The sequence below is a fragment of the Sarcophilus harrisii genome, chromosome 5, assembly GCF_902635505.1.
Source record: "Sarcophilus harrisii chromosome 5, mSarHar1.11, whole genome shotgun sequence".
Lineage (NCBI taxonomy): Eukaryota > Metazoa > Chordata > Mammalia > Dasyuromorphia > Dasyuridae > Sarcophilus > Sarcophilus harrisii.
The window spans coordinates 13,284,739-13,304,069 of NC_045430.1; the positions used below are offsets into that span (position 1 = coordinate 13,284,739).

General features: G+C 51.9%; 2 protein-coding genes across 6 annotated transcripts; one reads left to right on the forward strand and one right to left on the reverse strand.

Moving 5' to 3' along the window:
- Positions 1 to 4,922: 4,922 nt before the first annotated feature.
- POLR2F (RNA polymerase II subunit F) lies at positions 4,923 to 12,463 on the reverse strand. Its single transcript, XM_003772336.4, has 5 exons — positions 12,264 to 12,463; positions 11,229 to 11,298; positions 10,504 to 10,634; positions 5,381 to 5,452; positions 4,923 to 5,094 (listed from the first exon to the last, which is right to left on the reverse strand). Exons 1-5 carry the CDS (start codon positions 12,281 to 12,283, stop codon positions 5,004 to 5,006), a joined length of 384 nt encoding a protein of 127 aa, XP_003772384.1. The 5' UTR covers positions 12,284 to 12,463; the 3' UTR covers positions 4,923 to 5,003.
- Positions 12,464 to 12,583: 120 nt separating this feature from the next.
- C5H22orf23 (chromosome 5 C22orf23 homolog) lies at positions 12,584 to 18,257 on the forward strand. Of its 5 annotated transcripts, none has more exons than XM_031940639.1 (7): positions 12,949 to 13,433; positions 13,994 to 14,102; positions 14,201 to 14,263; positions 16,642 to 16,818; positions 17,237 to 17,377; positions 17,625 to 17,684; positions 17,817 to 18,257. In XM_031940639.1, the coding sequence occupies exons 1-7, from the start codon at positions 13,383 to 13,385 to the stop codon at positions 17,840 to 17,842; spliced, it is 627 nt and encodes a 208-aa protein (XP_031796499.1). In that variant the 5' UTR covers positions 12,949 to 13,382; the 3' UTR covers positions 17,843 to 18,257. The 5 variants fall into 5 exon arrangements, with proteins under 5 accessions (XP_023361166.1, XP_023361165.1, XP_031796499.1 ...); XM_031940638.1 differs by having other exon boundaries at positions 12,954 to 13,433; positions 17,625 to 17,725; XM_023505398.2 differs by lacking the exon at positions 12,949 to 13,433 and adding an exon at positions 12,584 to 12,814 and having other exon boundaries at positions 17,625 to 18,257.
- The last annotated feature ends 1,074 nt before the right edge of the window (positions 18,258 to 19,331 follow it).

A 19,331-nucleotide genomic window follows, 5' to 3' on the forward strand; every position in this document is an offset into this window, starting at 1 on the left:
CAAGTCATTTCTCTAGAGTTTATTTTCCCGACCTATAAAATGAGGTTAATAATTGTCCATACTACCCACCTCACAGGGTTGCCAGAGGGTGGATACAAGGGAAAACATAAATAGACAAAGGGGAACTAATACTATTATTACCATGATCAAGCCCACTGTCAACTAAAATCAAGTCTCATTTTTCACACATCTAGACCATATGACCTTATCTTCTACTCATCTTGCCGACTCTTTGAACCAACTGTAAAACTTGACATTTATTCCCGTCAAATTGTCAGTGGGCAATAGATTTTTCCAAGTCAAGTTGATGGGCATTTATTAAATGCCAGTCAAAGCATTGTGGGATCCTGTAATTTAATCTATTAGCTAGCTCCCCTCCTTCCCTACCCTTCCAGTCTAGGGTCATCAGGGTATTCAGTAAGCATATGGGAATTTGATGCAAAACAATTTGGAATTATGTACAACCCGTGACTAAATGAGTCATGCCATTCCACCCCGCTACTGGGACAATATGCCAGGAGATTGTTGACTGCAAGTTAAGACCCACGGGGATAAAAATGTTCACAACAGCATTATTGGTGATAACAGAAATAAGATGCATCGCAAGATCGGGGAACGGGATTACAGCTTCTGAATGTAATAGAATATTAGTTTGCCATTCCGATCTCAGACACTTAGTAGCTATGGGACCCTGGACAAGGCTGGAAGACACGAATAAACCGATGCAAAGGGAGGATGGGAAATTTTTATAAAAACAGCTTACATAAGGATAGAAATGAATGAATAAAACATTTAATAAGCACTTACTGGGTGTAAAGCACTATGCATACATAGAAAAGTCAGTCCCTGCTCTAAAGGAGCTTATATTCTAATAGGGGAAAGCACACTGAAGGAAGGTTTCAACTGGCAAGTATGATAGGCATTTAATAAATGTTTACTTTCTTCCTCCCTACTAGAGAGCTCATTCCAGGTTAGCATTGATACATAAAAATTTAAAACTGGAGGGAACCTAGCTCAACCACCCTGTTTTTAAATTGCTGGTAGGTGAAGATGAAGAAATCAAACGATTAATAAGCATTTATTAAGCACCTATTATATGCCTGGCGCAGTACTAGAAATCAGAGATAGAAGGATAAACATTAAACAGTTCTTACTTTCAGGGAATTTACAATCAACCAAGGGAAGTAATTCATAAAAAGAGAAACATATGCAAAACAACTAAGGTAATTTTGTATGGGGGACGGGACAGCTAAATGGTTCAGTAGATAAGTGTTAAATTCAGTCAGGAAGAGCTGAATTCAAGACTAAGAGTCTTACTAAGGCTCTTATTAAGGAACTAAGAGCCATACTCCAGTTGATAAAACGATCAAAAGATATACTCTGTGCCCAAAAGGTTATAAATTCATGTGTTCCCTTTGACCTAACAATACTATTAGGCACGAATAAAAGAGATTAAAAAAGAAAAAAGGAAATTGACCTATATATACAAAAAATATTCATAGCAGCTCTCTTTTCAGGCAAAAAAAAAAATTGGAAATTGAGAGGATGCTTATCAATTGAAGAATGGCTCAATAAAATGTAGTACATATTTGCAATGGATTATTGTTCTATGGGAAATGATGAGCAGGATGCACTCAGAAAAAAAAAAACCTGGAAAGGCCTACACGAATTCAGGCAAAATGAAATGTACCATATACAAAGTAAGAGTAATGTTCTGGGATGACCAGCTGTAAATGACTTTGCTATTCCCAGCAGTACAATCATCCATGACTATTCTGAAGGACTTATGATGAAAAATCCTACCCGTACTCAGAGAAAGAACTGAATGTGTCTGAATACAGACTGAAGCGTTCTCTTTTTTTCTTTATTTTTCCTGAGGGCTTTTATTTTCATTAGGATGGGAGATCAGGGTTTCCTTTCACAACATGACTTTTATGGAAATGTTTTGCATAACTTCACATGTAGTCCCTTAATTATGGTTGGGGATAAGGGATAGAAGCTATAACTAAAATTTTAAAAACAAATGTAAAAAAAATTTCAATTGTAACTGGGGGAAAATATTCAATCAACCAAACACAGAGAACTCTGGGAGATGACTAAAAACCATTACATTGAATTCCCAATCCCTATATTTATGCCCACCTGCATTTTTGATTTCCTTCACAGGCTAATTGAACAATATTTCAGAATCCGATTCTTTTTGTACAGCAAAATAATGTTTTGGTCATGTATACTTATTGTGTATCTAATTTATATTTTAATATATTTAACATCTATTGGTCATCCAGCTATCTGGAGGAGGGGGTGGGGGGAAGGAGGGGAAAAATTGGAACAAGAGGTTTGGCAATTGTCAATGCTGTAAAGTTTCCCATACATATAACTTGTAAATAAAAAGCTATTAAAAAAAAAAAAAAAACAAGCTGCCCTGGCAAAGAGATAAAGGACTCAGGTGATCCACGTGTTAAGAGCATGACAGAAACTGGGCGCACCATGTCCGTGAGCAGCCTCTCCCTAGATCCATTCCCTTCTTCCTGCTGTGGTGTGAGGACCATCCTGATCCAGGTTCCCTCCCCTTCTGGCAACAGAGACCAGATGTCCCTCTGCCTTGAACTTCTCCTGCCTCCAATGGATTCATGCATTTCAGGCACTAGCTTCTCCTCTGAGCGAATTAAACTTTGTCACACTAAAGGATTATATCTTTACTAATAACTGATTTTTGATCCTTTGGTGGAACCCTCTCAAAATCTCTCTCCCGTGGGGCTGGACTGGGGCACTACTTAATCGTACTATCACCTGACCCACATTTATCCATATGGACACTGTAATGAACCTAAGATAGGCTACATCTTCAGCATTCTGATCATCTAACAGCCCAACAGAACATTATAGGGGAACTCCACTAAGTATTAATGACTCCATGCTGGCTCCCAATGACCACTGCTTTCTTGCACCATCAGTCCACGAATGTCAACTAGAATCTTGCTAAGTGATTAGTATTAAGCTTGTAGGTCTGTACTTTCTGAAATCCACTTTTATTTCCCATCTTGAAAAATCAGACCATTACTCCATCCCAAATGCTTTAACATCTTTCCTGGGCTCCATGATTTAATTACTGACAATCATATTTTCAGTCTTGAACAAGATAATTATGCTATCCTGCTCGACTTTTCAGACAGAGCACTTTCAAAGTCAACAAGTAAACAAGTATTTAATAAAGGGATTTGGGTGTTGGAAGTGTTCCACCATGTAAGAAAAAACTGTAGCAATTTAAATGTTTTGTTTAAATTTATTGAGAAAAAAAAATGGACAAAGCTTTTTGGATTCCATTTAAATTAAATGTGTTTCTCCCCCAGTGAGATGGGGGTAGGATGAGGAAGGCAAGAAGTCCAAAATCGATGCCTCAGTTTGCTGGTCTGGGAGAGACTAGAGGTGGCTGAGGACACGGGGCGAAGAAGGGGGACAAGAATGAGGCAAAGAAAAAGGAAAGACCTGTCCCGGGGGACGAGAGGGTGGGGGTGGAGAAGGGGCTCCAGCGAGTTTCACAGGAGAGAAGAGCCAAGCGAGTCTCAGGTGAGAGGGTGAAGGGACGGTGGGCCAGACCCCAGAGGAGTGTCGACAGTGGCGGGGTCAGAAGATGCTCGGGCCACCACAGAAACAAGGTGGAGGGAGGGCAGCAGTCCGACTCTACTGGCCCCCTGAGGGTTAACCTCCCCCCCATCTCCTCCAACCATCCCACCCCCCTGCCACCCCAACCCCACCTCCCTTTAATCACATCTGATACTGAGCAGCCCAGCAGGGAACAAAGAGGCCATTTAAAGAAATGGGGCAGAGAAAATGACCCCCGCACTCCGGGGCGGCGGCCCGGGATGCCTGCACAAAGGCGGCATTTCAGGACTGAAATTTCAGCGCCCGATGTGATTAAAGGATTCCATGAGCTTGGGGCGGGGGTGGAGGGTGGGTGATGGGGGGGAAGGGCCAGAAAGGGCACAGCTTAGCTCCACAGATTAACCCTCTCCCACCTGGACAGCTATCGGCTGTCCCCCTCAGCCCAGCCAGGGCTGCCGATAACCTGGGACAGCTCATCCCACCCCTGCCCATCCTGGTAGAGGAGGGCTGGGGTTCTTCCAGCTCCTGGGGTGAAATGAAGTGCGAGGGAGCAACCGAAAGGACCAATGGATCCCCCGTGAGGCAGGGAGTGGGCTCGGTCACTTCTCGTTAGCTCAGATCACAGACGTGGCCCTAGGAGCTACAAAGGGGAGGGCCTGCCTTACAATACAGAGGCCCTCTTCTGAGTCAGGAGTGAGGCCGGCACTTGGGGTCTACCCATTCCTGCCTTGGCCCAGAGAAGGTGCAAAGGGAAAGGGGAGGGGCCAGAGGGGTGTGGCCAGGGCCAGGGCCCGAGAGGGGGCACCTTGGGGAAAGAGGGTGTCAGACCCTCTGCTGGGCAGCTGATTTGTCCAAGGCTCCCAACAGGGCCAGGTGGGGCTGGGGGAGGAGGAGGAGGAAGGCCAACTCCAGTCCTGTGCTTCCTGCTGGTACACCGCTCCTGAAAGGGGATCCCGATGGGTGATAAGGGGCTTGGGGCAGGTCCTCAGGAAACAATGGGTGGCTTGATGAGACCTGCTCTGTGATACTCCTGAGAAGCCCCCGAAGTCAGTCCCCATCGGAGGAAATTGGAGGTTTCCATGGCAACCAGTTCCCTGGGCACAAAGGCCGGTCTGTGTGCTGGGGAGGCAGCTGAAGTGTCTCCCTCCCTGCAGCAGCCACAGTCTCTTGTGAGCTGGGCTGGGGGGGGCCGCATGCAGGGGGCTGCAGAGGTTCTTAGAGAGCTGCTGGGGGGCCAAGCCAGAGCCTGGCACCAGCTCCCAGGAGCCGGGCAGTGGCACCCAAAGGGGGAGGCAGCTGGAGTACGGAGAGCAGGAGAGGGTGAATAGGCTTTATTATCCATATAGAAAAACAAAGAGAACAAAAAACTGCCAGGGGGCAGGGGCAGGGGCCGGGGCTCAGTCGGTGATGATGAGCTCGTCCACACCCCAGTCTTCATAGCTCCCATCGGGCAGGTAGCGGCGGATGATGATGGGGATTTTTCGAGCTCTGTGGGCAGAAGGAGAGGCTTAAGAGACCGCAAGCCTCCATGGGCACCTCCACGGGCAAAGGCAGGAACAGAAGGGTGCAGAACGAAAAGGTCTGCTTATCAGAGTGTCAAGGGGAGGCCGAGAACCTAGGAGGTTCGGAAAGGGGGCACGAAAGCCCCTTCCTTGGAGGCAGCATGGCCACACAGGGGGTGGCTGTGTGGGGCTGCCAGAGAGCCAAGGAGGCCGGGGCACAGGAGGCGAGGGGCAGGGCAGGGAGGTGAATGCGGGGCTCTCAGATAACTCACTTGAGTTCTTTCATGGCGATGAGCAGTGGGTCAGTCTCCCCTTCCAACTCCACCATCACAGGGGCACACATTCTGCAGGGACAAAGGGACAACATGGGCACACTCCCTTTGAGGGAGGGAAGAAGAATGGGACGGGTTGGAAGAAGAGCTTTCAAGAGGCAGGGTGCAGAGACAGCTCTGGACATGAAAAGTCTGGATCCCTGAGCTGGCAAAGAGTAAGGAGCAAACCAGTGGGCTCCCCCGGCCTCAGGCCCTCAGCTGAGAACTCTTAAATGCTCCAGGCCTCTCCCAGCTGGGCCCAGATGTTCTAGACCAGTTCTCAGGTCTAAATTCGTACTCAGAGGCTCTCTGAGAACCCTCCCAGCTCGGCCGTTCTAGGTCCTTCGTGGCCCTGCTCTGACATTCTGTAATTGCTGATGAGGGAGATGTCATAGGAAAGACCCTTCCACTGCACCATGAGAAATGGGCAGGGTTTGGGAAGGGCAATCCAGGCACATGGACAACAGGAACAAGTTCATACTCTGATAAGGAAGTTAGCTCTGAAGGTTAAGGGTCTTGCCTAGGATGGCGGAGCTCTGGGTCACCTACTTCTCTGGGGCTGGCTGGACCTCTGGATCCCAAGCCTCTTAGCCAATCTTCTCCTTCCCCTTTTCAGCCTCAGACCCACACTTTACATCCTATTCCACAATGAACTCCAAATGGATACTCGACCTAAATATTACAGATCACACCACTGGCAAATCAAAAGCAACACAGCCTTATTAGTCCTAGTCTCGGGGCCAGGAGAGACCTCCCCAGGAATCCTGCCCGAGCCTCAGTTTTCTCATCCATAAAACGGAGAGAACGACACCGGGGTCAGCTCCTTTACTGAGCTGCCAAGTTCCCTACTTTATAAACCCTCGAGGGGCCATCAAATGAAACTCCCCTCATTAGCACTAGAGACCATTAGTGCCAGAGGAGACCCTGGAATTGATCCAGTCCAGGACTCCTCATTTCACCGAAGAGGAAGCTAGGGGTGGAGAGAGAAAGTCACCTGCCCTGGGTCACCGGGGACTCGGATTCCCTTGGATCCCACACAAAGGCCGGTACAATCCACTCTTGTCAAAGCGGCTGGACACTTCCAGGGAGCCTTCTCTCACAGGAAGGGGCCTTCTGTGGATGTCCTCACCTCAGCTCTCCCTCCACCAGATCACAGGAAAACTCAGCTGGAAGTAACCTTAGGAGACATCAGTCCACCTAGGCCACAGCAAAGCCAAGAGGCCCTGTGGCCCAAGCTGAGTCAGCCCCAGGGCCTGGCCTGGAGGAGAATGCGGGGGACTGAATGAAATGCTCTGCATGGTTCCGTCCAGGAGTGACCATGAAAAGAGCCTCAGGAGAGTGGCTCTGGGTGCACTATCCCCTTATAATTAGTGGCTGGAGAAACCACCTTCCTTCACACCCTAAGGGAGGCAGAGGACAGGGACTCCCTCTGCCGGAGGATGTAATTACCCAGCAGAGCTGATGGAGGAAGAACAGACGGGTGGGTGAACCCTGGAGAAACCTTTCTGCCCCAAGAGAGACTGATGACAGGCCCGGGGTCACCTGGGAAAGATGCTGCCCGCTCCTTGTCTCTAGCAGCTGTGTCAGGGCAGGGGCAGGCCCTGTCTGGCCCAAGCAGGCTGTCCCCCTGAAGCCTCCTGGCCTGGGAGAGGGAAGCTCATGGTAAGGAAGACAATGGCTCATCAAGCAACTGATGGTCTATGAAGCGCTTTACAAAAATTTTTCTCACTCAGTCTTCCATCTGATTATTACTAATGAACTTGGTGGCCTTTGAAATGGGGCCCGTGGTGAAGTGAGCAGTTGAGCTGGACCCCGAGGCCGGGGCCCCGGTGAGCTCTGACCCTCTGTCCTCTAAGGCTCTGCCTCAGCCACTCGGGCGGGACCAGGCCTTGGGTCCCGAGAGGAGTGGACAGGCCAAGATCTGGGGTCCATTCATACTGACCCCCCTCCCTCCAGGCTTTATTCACGAGGGGAAGTGCATGAGCTTTGTGAGGATACTTTTACAGGACTGATGTCTCTCTCCATCCTGTAGGTCTCAGACCTAGAGCAGAAGCCATCTGATTCCCTAAAAATCAGCCCCAGCCTGCCTCTCGGCACGTGATTTAGTCTAGCAAACGGGGAGAATATTTAAAAGGCCTTGAATCCAGGGATTCGTGAAATAAAACCTTTAGAGGCACTAGAGTCCAACTACCCCCTCCTGTGAGATTTTCTGTTTGGAAGGGTCCCGACAAAAATGATCTCCGACCTCTTTTAGTTCCAAGTCCTCAAGGGCTCAGAGGGAGGAGCCTGCAGTACAGGGATGTGGCCAGCAGGTGGCGTGGCACAGACCACGCGGCCTGGGCAGCAGTGACCAGCAGGTGGCAGGCTGCAGCCGGAGCAGTCCTTGACCACCAGCCCTGCCAGCTTGGCCACTTTCCTGCCCAAACCCCACCCAGGGCGGCCGTTAACCTCGAGAAGGGCTCACAAGCACACCAAGGCCTACTGTTCCGGTTCTACTTTAATTCCAAAATTCAATGTCACTTTAAGCTAAGCTCGCTCATGGCCTGACAGAGAACTTATGGATCCTTCAATCAGTCTCTTCCATGAACTCTCCCTATATGGAAGGCCCTGAGCTGGATCCTTAAAAGGACACAAAGATGTTTAAAACAGAAGCCTTGGCTGCAAGGAGCCTGGAAAAATCTACGAGAAGAGCCGTTCAGCAAAGAATGATCTCAAATAACAGGAACCCTTGGAGCCCGTCCAGCCCTTTGGAGGTCACAGAGCCCTACTTTCACACACATTTTAGACAATCTTCCTTGCTGGAAGGAAAGGCCCGTCCTCCAGTCCACCCTGAGCAGGGTTCTCCTCTGGCCTCCACCTACAAACCTCAATGATGGAGGCTCCATTAGTAGAAAATTCTCCCTCTACTGAAATCAGAAACGTGACTTTAAGAGCTCATGAGTCAGAAGACTTGAGTGTGAATCCTGCCCAATAATTATTATCCATTTCAACAAGTCCCTGGGCTGGGAAGAAGAAGACACAATTCGCCCCTGAGGTTCTTCGGAGCCTGACCTTTGTCCAACCCTTGATTTTACAGAAGTGCAAAGAGCCCCAGAGATCACTGGGCCCAAGGGGAAGCTGGGATCGGAGCTCCCCAGCCCCTGCTTCTTCCCTGATGCTCCATACACTCCCACCCTCATTTTATCGAGCCAAAGTCTACCTCTCTATGTCACTGATTCTTCATCCTGCCCTCTGAGCCGAGCAAAGCACAGCTGTCCCTCCTGCCACGTCAATTCTCTAGATATCCCATTCCTCTCACCACTACAATTTTTCTTAGCCCTGTTCCTTCAAACAGATCATCCTGTACTTGCCAAATAAGCACTTGCTTGTCAAAACTCTTCCTAAAATGTAGCATCCGAACGCCACTGACTGCAGACATGGCAGCCCTCGGCAGAGGCTGCCGGGACTAACCACCTGCTCCCCCGGCGGGCGGCTCACGCCTCTCCTGAGCCTCCAGTTCTCTGGGCTCCCCGTGCTGCCCTGCCACCACACCAGTTATGCCAATGAGATCAACACACTGATGAAACTGCTACCTCCGCATCTGTTCCCCGTGGCTTAGCCACGGCCTTCTCGGTCGGCTCATATTTAGCCGCCAAGTCTGAACTCGCACACTGTGGGGAACATTCATTTCTTTCCATTTTGTCCAGTTAGACACAGCCCAGGGGAACACCATCGCTCCCAGAAGCGTGTCACCTCCATCCCAGCCGCTGACAGAAAGGCCCAACAGAACACGGCCAAGAATGGACTGCCAGGCACGTCCCTCAGACCCAGAAGAGAAGTTCCTGCCCCCCAAATCTCGGGACTGCCCAATCATTTAACAGTAATCACTAATGACTTTATCAGTGGCAATGACATGAAAGAAGAGGCCAAACATCTGTTTTGCCCTGCCCCCCAAGGACTCTGGGTCACGTCCACCCGACGGCCTACTGAAACCTTCCTTCAGTGCCATCTCCTCCATTCAGACGTGAGCTCCTTCAGGACAAAGCTGACTTTCTACGTGCCCCAAATGATTTGTTCAAAGAGCCTAACACATGCTTTGTTTTTTCATTCCTACCACTTAGATTCTGGCACACCCAGACTTCCCTTCATCCCCCCTTCTCATCTTGCCCCTGCCTTGGGAGATCCCAAATCAAACCCTTCATGGGAAAGCAATCTCTTCCTCAACGCATTTATGCTCCTGGCTCTTTGCTGCATCTCTACAGTGCACTAATACTGCTTATCCCAGTTCTCTGTGTACCCGCTCCACTTCTGACCACAGGCTCTTGCCATTCAAAAAATTTAACGTTTGATCCCATTTGTTAAATGCCACCAAAGACATGAAGGCAAGGATCCCCAGATCGGAGACTTAGGGGAGGGACCTCTCAAGTCATCCCGTTCATGAAGAAGTCCAGAGGAACAAAATGACTTTCGTTAAGTCAAATTGAGCTCTGGACCTTGGATTTCTGGGTGACTTACGCAACTAGGGGGCACTGCCGTGGACAGAACATAAAGTCTGAAGTCAGGCTGACCTGAATTCAAATTTGGCCTCGGACACTTAGTAGCTGTGTCACCATGGACAAGTCACTTCACCCTGTCTGCCTCAGTTCTTTATCTAGAATATGAGCCAAAGAAGGAAACGCCCAACCACTCTAGCACCTCTGCCAAGAACACCCCAAATGAGGTCGTGAAGAGTTGGGTTGGACATGACTGAAAAACAACTCAAGAACACAGCAAAACCTTTGACTTTTAACTGTGTCAATTTCCTAAGTCTTCCAAAGTGTAGGAAGTCCTATCATAAATGCAGATTGCAACCCATTACGAGCTGAGTGGATTAGATCTGAGGCAGGGGTCACCAAGAGAATAATGCAGAAGTAACAGGGTTGGATGAAGGCTGTGAGGGCTGCACTTGAACCCAAGTTGTCCTGGCTCTCAAACTCATCATTTAAGCTATTATGCCTCAGTGCTTTTTAGAGAAGATACCTACAAAAGTCTGCTGAAATGAGCTGTCAATGGAAGTGTTTTGTTTTTTTTTTTGGGGGGGGGCAGGAAGGGGGATTCCCACTTACGCAATCTGAAGGGCCCGTGTGCCTAGGACCCGGGCTCGCTCATACTTGGTCATGTAGGGAGTAGTGATCCTCTTCTGGTTTGCTTGCTGCCGTTCCCCAGAGGGGAGGATCTCCACATTCTCCTGGCCCTCCTAGAAAAAGAGGGAGAGGAAAGTGGGAAGTTTCCTTTTGGCTCAGACCTAGAGGCTCCTGGTAACTTCCACCAGACATAATGGAGAAGTAAGACTATAGGTCCTCCCAACAGAAGTCTAGGAGCATGTTTCCCATTTTCCAAGTGTCTGGCAAAGTCAGTTTGGAGGAATAAAAGTTTAAAAGATTTTGCCTGCCAGACCAAAATTCCGTTGACTGTCCACATTATTAATCAAATGGAAATATAGGCTTGTGGGGAAGCCCCTGTTGAGCTGCCACATCCTTCTCGATCCCAGAGTAGGGGCCTGTCTTCCAAAGTTACTCTATCCTAGATCTGTCCCTTCTGGGATGCTTCACCTGTGATAAGGGACCGACAGCCCCAGAAGCCCAGGACAGTCAAAGGATGGGACTAAAAGCCTGTAGTCAGCATGTCTGCAAACGGGGCTGCTGGTTCCCATAGGGTGGCTGTTCCACTCAATGACCAGTGGCTTTCTTTGTGGTCCCAGGTGAGGAGAAGAGCCACGAACTAGAATGACAGCCTGCTCTGCACCTTGTGCTGTGCTGTGGCAGTAAGAGCCCATGAGAGAAGTACAGACCTCCTCGGGATTCTCCAGGTCATCAAGGCCCTCATCTTCCTCGACATCATCGAAGTCATCTCCATCATAACTAGAGAGGAAGAAAGAACCAGAATCCTGTGACCTGGGGCTCAGAGAGGGCTGAACGCCTTTACCCAGCTCCCCACTTCCAGCCTGGCGCTGATGGGGCAGAAAGTGAAGAAACTGCGTTCCACCCCTCGCTGTAAAAAGTCCCAGGCCCCGTCTTTCTCTGTATCTCTGTCCCCAGTCTGACCTTGGGATCCCCACAGTACTAGATCCACACTCCCAGTCCACAGCATTTACTGAGCACCCACTGTGTGCCAAAAGCTATGCAGGGCACTGGGAATGGAGAACCAGCCCGAAGTCCTTGCCTTCTGGGAGCAGTCGCTCAGAGGAAAACATTTACAGAGGAGGCAAGCAGGGCCACTAAGGCGCAAACCCACACAAGGTCATCTAGGTTGTCAGGATCAGGGACGAGATCTGAACCCGGATTTTTCTGAACCTGGACCACAATGGCTCTCCGACCGTTTTCACCTAACCTTTTAACACTGAGCCCCATCTCCTGGCCTCAATCATCCTCCATCCCCTTCTCTTCTACCTGACCCCTAACCCTGTCCTTCCCTTTCCTTCCCCCTTCATTCCTCCTCTCTACCTGTCTCCTAGTCCTACCCTCCATCTCCCCTAGCTCCCTCCTCCACCCCCTCCTCCTTCACTCCCTTTCTCTACTATCCCTTTAGCCCCTCCCCTACATCATTCTCCCTCTCTACTCCCTCCATCCCTCCTCCCCCAGTCCATCCTCCATCCCTTTCTCCTCCTTCCTTTCCCTTCTCTATCTCGCTTAGCCCCGCCCCTCCACCCCGCCTCCTTCATTCCCCTGGGATACCCAATGCTAGCCCCGCCCCCATCCCCCCTCTACCTATCCCTCTTAGCCCCGCCCCTCCACCCCCACTCCGTCCCTTCTCTCCCTATCCCCGCTGTCCCCGCCCCTCCACGCGCTTCCCCTCCGTTCCCCCGGCCTCACTTTCCCGCACTCACTTGTCCTCGTTGTCAGACATGCCTGCGGGTCCTCGGGCTTGGGCCGAATGGCCGCCTGGGCCAGGAGAAGCTGTCTTGAGACAGCGCTTTCTTCTCAGAACCCAACTAGCCCCAGCCGCCGGGCACTGTGTCAGGCGCTACTCGGACTCGCGCCTCCGCGACCAACCTCACGACTGCTAGCATCCACTTCCGGGTTGGCTCTTCCAGAATCGGCTGCGCTTGCGCAGTGACTACAACGTATACGCAATTTCCGGGAATAAAGTAGGGGCGGAAAATCGAACTCCCGCTCCAAGAAAGGGCGGTAAAAAGCCAAGGGGTGGAGCCTGGTGCCAGGAGGGGGCGTGGGGCTGCCGTTGCCATGGCAAAGAGGAGCCGAAGAGCTCTGAGCTTGGAGCGCGGCTATTCCCTCGGTAGCCGGAGGTGGAGACGGAAGCAGAGCCGGAAGCAGAGCCGAGAGCGCTTGGGGAGAGGGCGCCGAGATTGTCCAGGCGCAGCGGCAGAGCCCGGTGCGCGTACTTTGCAGCGGAGGCAGAGCTGGGAGTTACAAAGGGGTGGGGAAGCTAGAAGAGCGGCTCTGGAGGGGGAGGAGCGGGTGTTGCCATGGCACTTGGAGGCGGGGCCTAGAATCGGGAGGTGGGATACGTAAGCGTCGGCAAAAGGGGCGGGGCTTGCGGGGAGGGGTGTGGCTGAGGAGGAGGTGCCAGAGGCGGGGCCCAGAATGTTTCCGAGAGGCGGAGTCGGCCATTGCTATGGTACCGGAGGCGGAGCCTAGCTCTCCGGAGGAGAGCTTGGAGCCTGAGCAGTTGTCTTGACGGGATAGGCCGGGCCTACCCTTGCCATACCGTTGCCATGGTAGCCCGAGGCAGCGGCTGCCCTGAGCCCCATGGATCCAGCTGCAGGACCGGGGTGGTCCGGAGCCCGTCCCTGGGGAAGAAGGAAAGCCCGGGGGCGGGTGGCCGTGGGGGGCTTGTCACGTGGCTCTTCCCCGACAAGGTCAGCCTGTCGCGATAGTTCTGACAGCGTAAGCGGGAAGTTTGGTCCTTTGCGTCGAACCGGGTCTGCTGGACACCGCGAGTGCAGTCCTTGCCCCCGGCTTCGGGCATCTCCGGAGAGCGCGAGATGTTTCCCATCAGGCCTGGCCTGGGAAAGGCTGAAGCCGGACTGCTAGCGGTCAGAAGAAGGCCACGCCCCCACTAGGAATCCCCCGTCCCCCCAGCTTGCACTTCTGAAAGCTGCCCCAAAGCAGAAGGGGTGCCCTGGGGAGTAGCGAGTCCCTGTCAGTGGAGGTCTTCAAGAAGAGTCGCAATGACTGCTGGTTCCAAACGTTGGGGAGATTGTTTCCGTTTCCGGATCTAGGATATTGGGACCTCCTTCAACCCCGATTCAGTGATAACTAACTGATCATCCTGTTTTTAGTTAGAGGGAATCCCTCTTCTGTTTTGGAATAGCTCTGCCAAGGGATGTTTGCTGACGTCAAGCATAAATTTGCATCCATCCCTCCTAGTTCTGCCAGACCGACCTCTGACCGCAAGCAGCAGCAGACATCCATCCACATAGTAACCGAAGGACAGCTAGCATTTCCTCCCCCAAGAACTCTATTTCCAACCGACATGACCAGGCCTAAAGCCTCTTTACCACTCAGTGGCACACCTTCCCCTTCCTCTCCCCCCCTCCCAGCTCTCTAGCCCCATGCTTTCTGGGAAGCCAAAAGCTTTCTTTTCCACCCCTAGGGATTTGCCATGGCAGCAAAGGGGAAATCAGGAGCTGTGGCCAAAGGTACTGGCTTTTGGCAAGCACCCCAGTCTGGCTACACCCCAGAAACCTGTCAGTTGCTGAAAGGTCAGTGGAAGGACGGCACCAATGGAAGGGCTGATCAGGAAAGAACCCCGGCATGGCCAGAAGCCCCGTGGCTCTCATCACAACTGTTTGTTTTGCAGTGATGATGGAGGAGTCCAAACTTACCAATTTCCAGCAGCGGCATCTCATGGATTCGGTGAAAAGTAATTGGAAGCCCTGATCCTCCTCCTCCCCACCCCTTCATTCTAATGGCACAGCAGTATCTGTCTATATAGCTGATTGGACACTTCTTCCTTACTGCCTAGATTCCTTTGGGATGGGTGGTTTGGCATCATTATATTATTATGTGTCATCTGTGTATGTCTCATTTTCCCCATCTGAAACTAGTCTTTACAGCCTTTTTTGGAGGGTGGTGGAGACTCTCTTCCTTTCACAGAAGTCATTTGTTTAGTTTCACTGGGATATTTGGGAGAGAAATCTTATTTTTTTTATTTAAGAAAAAATTTTTTGGTTATACATGTACATTTTTTTTTTACATATTTCCTTATGAATCATGTTGGGAAAGAAAAATCAGAAGGGGAAAACCACAAGATAAAAAAAGCAGAAGAAAAAAGGGGGGGGGGAAGAAGTGAACCTAGCATGTGTTGATTTACATTCAGTCTCCATAGTTCTCTCTCTGGATGTGGATGGCATTTTCCATCCAGAGTTTATTGGGATTGCCTTGGATCACTGAACTGCTGAGAAGAACCAAGTCGTTATAATGGATCATTTCACAATCTTGCTGTTCCTGAGAACAATGTATTCCTGGTTCTGCTTGTTTCGCTCAGCATCAGTTGGTGTAAATCTTTCCAGGCCTTTTTAAAATCAGCTTGTTCGTTATTTTACATAGAATAACAATATTCCATTACTTTCATATGCCATAATGTATTTAGCCATTCCCCAATGCATGAACATCTACTCATTTTCCAATTCTTTGGCAGCACAGAAAGAGCTGTTACAGACATTTTTGCACATATGGGTCCTGTTCCCTACTTTTTGATTTCCTTGGGATACAGACCCAGTAACAGCACTGCTGGGTCAAAGCATATGGCCAGTTTGATAGCCCTATGGGTATAGTTCCAGATTGCACTGGGGAGAGAAATCTTGAGGGAGCTCTCTTCTGCTGGCCTTTTTCAGAAAAGTGGGAGATGGGTTATCTGGTGACTTGAAGGATAAGGATCTAGTCTTGAAAAGAATAGTCCTCTGAAAAGCTGTCCAACTGGAATTCTGTGGGAAATGTTGTGTTCTACAATCTGGCCGGAACCTGGCTCTCCACACCCTTTTCCCTAAGGGAGCCTCCTTCCTGACCAAACGAATTCCCCTTATACTCTGTGGACATTCTTCTTCACCTCCAGTGGGTCTTTGTCCCACTCCCCTTAGCTAAATCTTGTCCATCTTTTAAGACCGCTCATACTCCACCTTCTTGGCAGAGGATTTCCAGCCTTAGTCGGTTGTAGCTTTAGTCTCTCTTCCACTCCTCGGTGGATCATTCTTGGGCCATTCCTAGGACTAGGTACAGGAGCTGGACCTATGATGGACTGTCCAGGCGATGATATTCTCTGCTCTGCAGCCTTGGAGAGCTGCTAAAATCAGAGAAAAGGTCGCCTAGCCAGGACATTGAGTGTTACTGTCTCAGGCCAGCTGTACCCACAGTGCCTTGCTCCCTCTCCCGTGCCAATCTCAGGGTTTCAGTTGGAGAGTTGGAGCCTCTGGAACCATCCATTTCAGTCCCTTCCCAGTTAGAAGCCAAGCCAGGATCTGAGCTGGGGCACTCGGCTATCTCCTTAGCTACTCTTCCCAGCATCCTTTGTACTAGCCAGTGATGGTCTCCCTTATATGACAGATACTCTCATGGTCTTTTCATGAGACATTCGTCTTTGGTGTCCGTGGCTCTGCTCCTTCCCTCCCTCGGCTCATGCACAAGAATTAGCTTGAGCTCAGTGATATAGCCATTCTTGTGGCCCATTTGTTGAGGACCTGTTAGATGGAACACCCTGACCTAAGTGCTGGAAGCGGGACGTAAAGACAGCTAAGTAGCCCTTCCCTAATAGAAGGCCACGATTAACCTGTCCAGACTTTAAGCCCATTAAGGAACTGCAAAGTTTAATGAAGGCTAGGAGGCAGGAGGGGGTCACTCACTTCCTTGGAAGAGCAATCCTCAGGTAGGAGCAAGTCCCTGGCGAGCGCATCTTGCTTAGCTGCTGTCTAGATCTTGGAGGCCCTGGTACAGAGCAAAGGCATTTCGCCCCATTAGAATGTTCTTCCCTTGCTAAGTCCTGGCTCTCCCTCCTTCGGAGGACTCAATCCTTCTCCTTCTCCCTGGATCTTCCTTCACATCTTCCCCCTGTCCCCATCCCCATCCCTACTCTGCCACCTGGACAGTCCCCAACACTGGTGGGGATGTGCCACCTTTATTCACTGGAGCCCAGGAAGACCAGTCATCCCTCTCAGAGAGATTGGGATGGGATACTGAGGCCCACAGGGCCAGAAGTGGGCTCCAGGGGCGTGGGCCTTTGCCTTCTTTCCACTCTCCTCTCCCCAGGAGGCGATGCCCTGCCCTCTCGGTGCAGCCCGTCATCCAGCCAGAAGCCAACGCCCAAGAGAGTCAGCACCTTCTGCCTGCCACCCATCCTGGGCCCGAGGCCCCACCTCCGCCCTGCCGAAGTCTGCCAGGCTAACGAGGCCTACAGCCGAGACCAGTTCAAGCCGAGACCCTGTCGTGAGTGCTGAAGCCCCAGGCCGGGGGGAGCGGCCCCTGGCTGAGGATGGATGCCAGAACAGGGCAATGCTCTCTAAAACAAACCCCAAAGCTCGTCAAGGGCTCCCACCCAAACCCCTCAGAATGAGCGCAACACAAAGGAAGAGGAAACAGGGTGTCCAAAGGCAATTTATTGGGGAGCTCTGCCCTCTCCCATCCCCCTTCCTTCCTCCCTGAGCTTCATCTTGGGAGGGGGCCTCCCGTCCCACCTCAGCTCCTACAAAATGACTCTTCCCTGTGCCCGTCGCCATTTTGGCCCCGCTCCCTGCCCTGTGGGTGCCCAGCACAGAGCCCTTCCCCTTCTCTGCCTCCCAGAGACGCCGAGGCCCTGGGTCTCCCGCCCCTCCCCCTGACTTGGGCTCTTGTTGGGATCCCGCAGGAGACACAGAGAAGGAGAAGGAGCGGCTCCAAGACATATTTACTAATGGGAAAGAAGCCATTGAGAAGAGGAAAAAGAAGCAGTCTGTTCGGCAGGCCAAGCCTCTGCCTTCGGACCCAGAGCCAGATAGATTTGAAGAATGTAAGGCACTAGGAGCCCACCCGGGCCTCTGGGGGGGGGGAGGAGGGTCCTGCCGCCACCGGGGGCTTCCATCCTGCTCAGAACCCGGGGCGGCACAGGGGAGGGGACAGGGCGTGATGGGTCTCCCCTTCCTCCCAGCGGGGGTCCTTCCCTGCCTCCAAACAGTTCAGGGCAGGCCCTGAGAGGTGGCCGGGATTGGGGAGCTCCACCCTCACCTCCCAACAAATGAGTCTTGTCTCCTCTCCAGTGGTGAAAGAAGTCCGAGAAAGGCAAGAGTTCTTGGCTGAGATGCAGGCCCTCGGCCAAGGCAAGCAATACCGAGGAATAATCCTTACTGAAATCTCACAGGTGGGGCGCCCCCGGACCCCACGGCTCGGGGGGCACAGGCGGCCGCTTCGGCTCTCTCCCTTGACTGTCCTTTCTACCCCGCCTTCTGCAGAAACTGCGGGAGATGGAAGATATTGACCAGAAGAGAAACGATGAGCTTCAAAAGGCACTGACCAAAGCCTCTCCTTAAGGAGCCCACCCGTCCCTGGGGGCAAGGGCAGCAGCCCAGAGGGTGGCGTCAGCCACTCGCCCTTTTGTAGTCCTGCCCGCCATGTTCCTGGAAGCCTGTCACCGGTGGGGGCACAGATCCCCTCTGCTTAGAGAGGCCCCGCTTCCAGAGGGCCGGCCAGAGCCCAAGAGACAGTGCCCAGCCCCAAGCCGCCACTGCCCGTGAGGCAGGAGGCCTCCGAGCTTGAGGAGACCGCGGCAGCAGGGAGCTCACACTCCACTAGCTCCATGCTCTCGGGAACTGTCTCCCGGCCCTCCCGCCATCTCCCAACCGGGGGCCAGGGTCACTTAACCACCAGAGGGGGAGGACCAATAAAACTGTCTTGGGGAAACAGTGGCTTGGTTTCTTTAGGACAAATCTCATTTAGCGCCCTAGAATCTGAGGGCCTCAAGTGCTTGGGAACCAGGAGCTAAAGCTGCCCTCTGCCAGCACTCCAGGGTTCGCCCAACATCATCTCTACCCAGAGACCGCAACAGGAGTCCCCCCTTCCCCAAGTATCCAACAGATCCAGCCTTAGCTTGAAGACACTCCCCGCCTGGCTCTGCCTTCTAGGGCCAAAGTGGGGCTGACCTTCCCTCCACAAGGCAGCTCTTGCCCTGGTGGTCTTCCCTTACTCAGCCTAATCGGCTTCCTCAGAGGATCTTCCCCTGCCAGACTCCAGGCCCTTCCCCATGGATGCTGCCTCCTCTGGACACTCCGGCCGGGATCGTCTGCCCAGGACCCGGCAGCCCCTTGGCCGGAGACAGCCCCGGCTCTCTTGGCAGCCACCTCGCACGGCTAACTCGTGGAGCTTGCTGTCCGCTCCAGCTCCAAGACTCGGGTAGCCCCACTGCTGACCAAACTCCCCCCTTATCTGGTCCTTCTGACATCAAGTGTAAGACTTGCCATTTCTCCCCCTCATCTTGCTTTTCTCTAGTAACGGGCCCATGTTCCAGCCTGTCATGTCTGGATCCCACATGAGCCGTACCCCCTGACCCCCACCCCATGGCCCCCATACACGGATGAGCTCACTGTCCAGCTTTCTCCAGATCCCAGACGGCCCAGACTGCTGCGGATCCCCAGTCGGACCCTCTCAGCCTAGGGAGGGAGGAACCAAGTGGCATTAGTACTTTCTAAATGAAGCCCAGCATGCTTTGACCTCAGAGGCAGGATGCAAAAGCAAGTTGCCCTTCCACCTCCAGTTGCATTCCCTCACGCCATGCTTTCCCCCACCACTCATCTCTAATGGCGAAATTTCAAGTATTAGTAGCAGTTTACGGGTTACCAAGTGCTTTCCACAAAGCTCCTTCGATCCCAGCAGCAGCTGCCAGCCCCCTTTCCCAGCTCAAGCTGAAGGGATACCTGGGCAGTGCCACTGGGCGATGCCCCAAGACCAGGGGTGTCCCCAAGTACTAAGGA

What these genes read in the sequence shown, in the direction of transcription:
- POLR2F (XM_003772336.4), bottom strand. Translation starts at nt 12,283, where the DNA reads ATGTCTGACAACGAGGACAA. An exon ending in ACACGGGCCCTTCAGATTGC is followed by an intron (nt 5,453 to 10,503) that starts GTAAGTGGGAAT and finishes TTGTCCCTGCAG; the next exon opens with AATGTGTGCCCCTGTGATGG. An exon ending in ATCGCCATGAAAGAACTCAA is followed by an intron (nt 5,095 to 5,380) that starts GTGAGTTATCTG and finishes TTCTGCCCACAG; the next exon opens with AGCTCGAAAAATCCCCATCA.
- C5H22orf23 (XM_031940637.1), top strand. Translation starts at nt 13,383, where the DNA reads ATGTTTCCCATCAGGCCTGGCCTGGGAAAGGCTGAAGCCGGACTGCTA. An exon ending in CTGAAGCCGGACTGCTAGCG is followed by an intron (nt 13,434 to 13,993) that starts GTCAGAAGAAGG and finishes TTCCACCCCTAG; the next exon opens with GGATTTGCCATGGCAGCAAA. An exon ending in GTTCAAGCCGAGACCCTGTC is followed by an intron (nt 16,819 to 17,236) that starts GTGAGTGCTGAA and finishes GGGATCCCGCAG; the next exon opens with GAGACACAGAGAAGGAGAAG.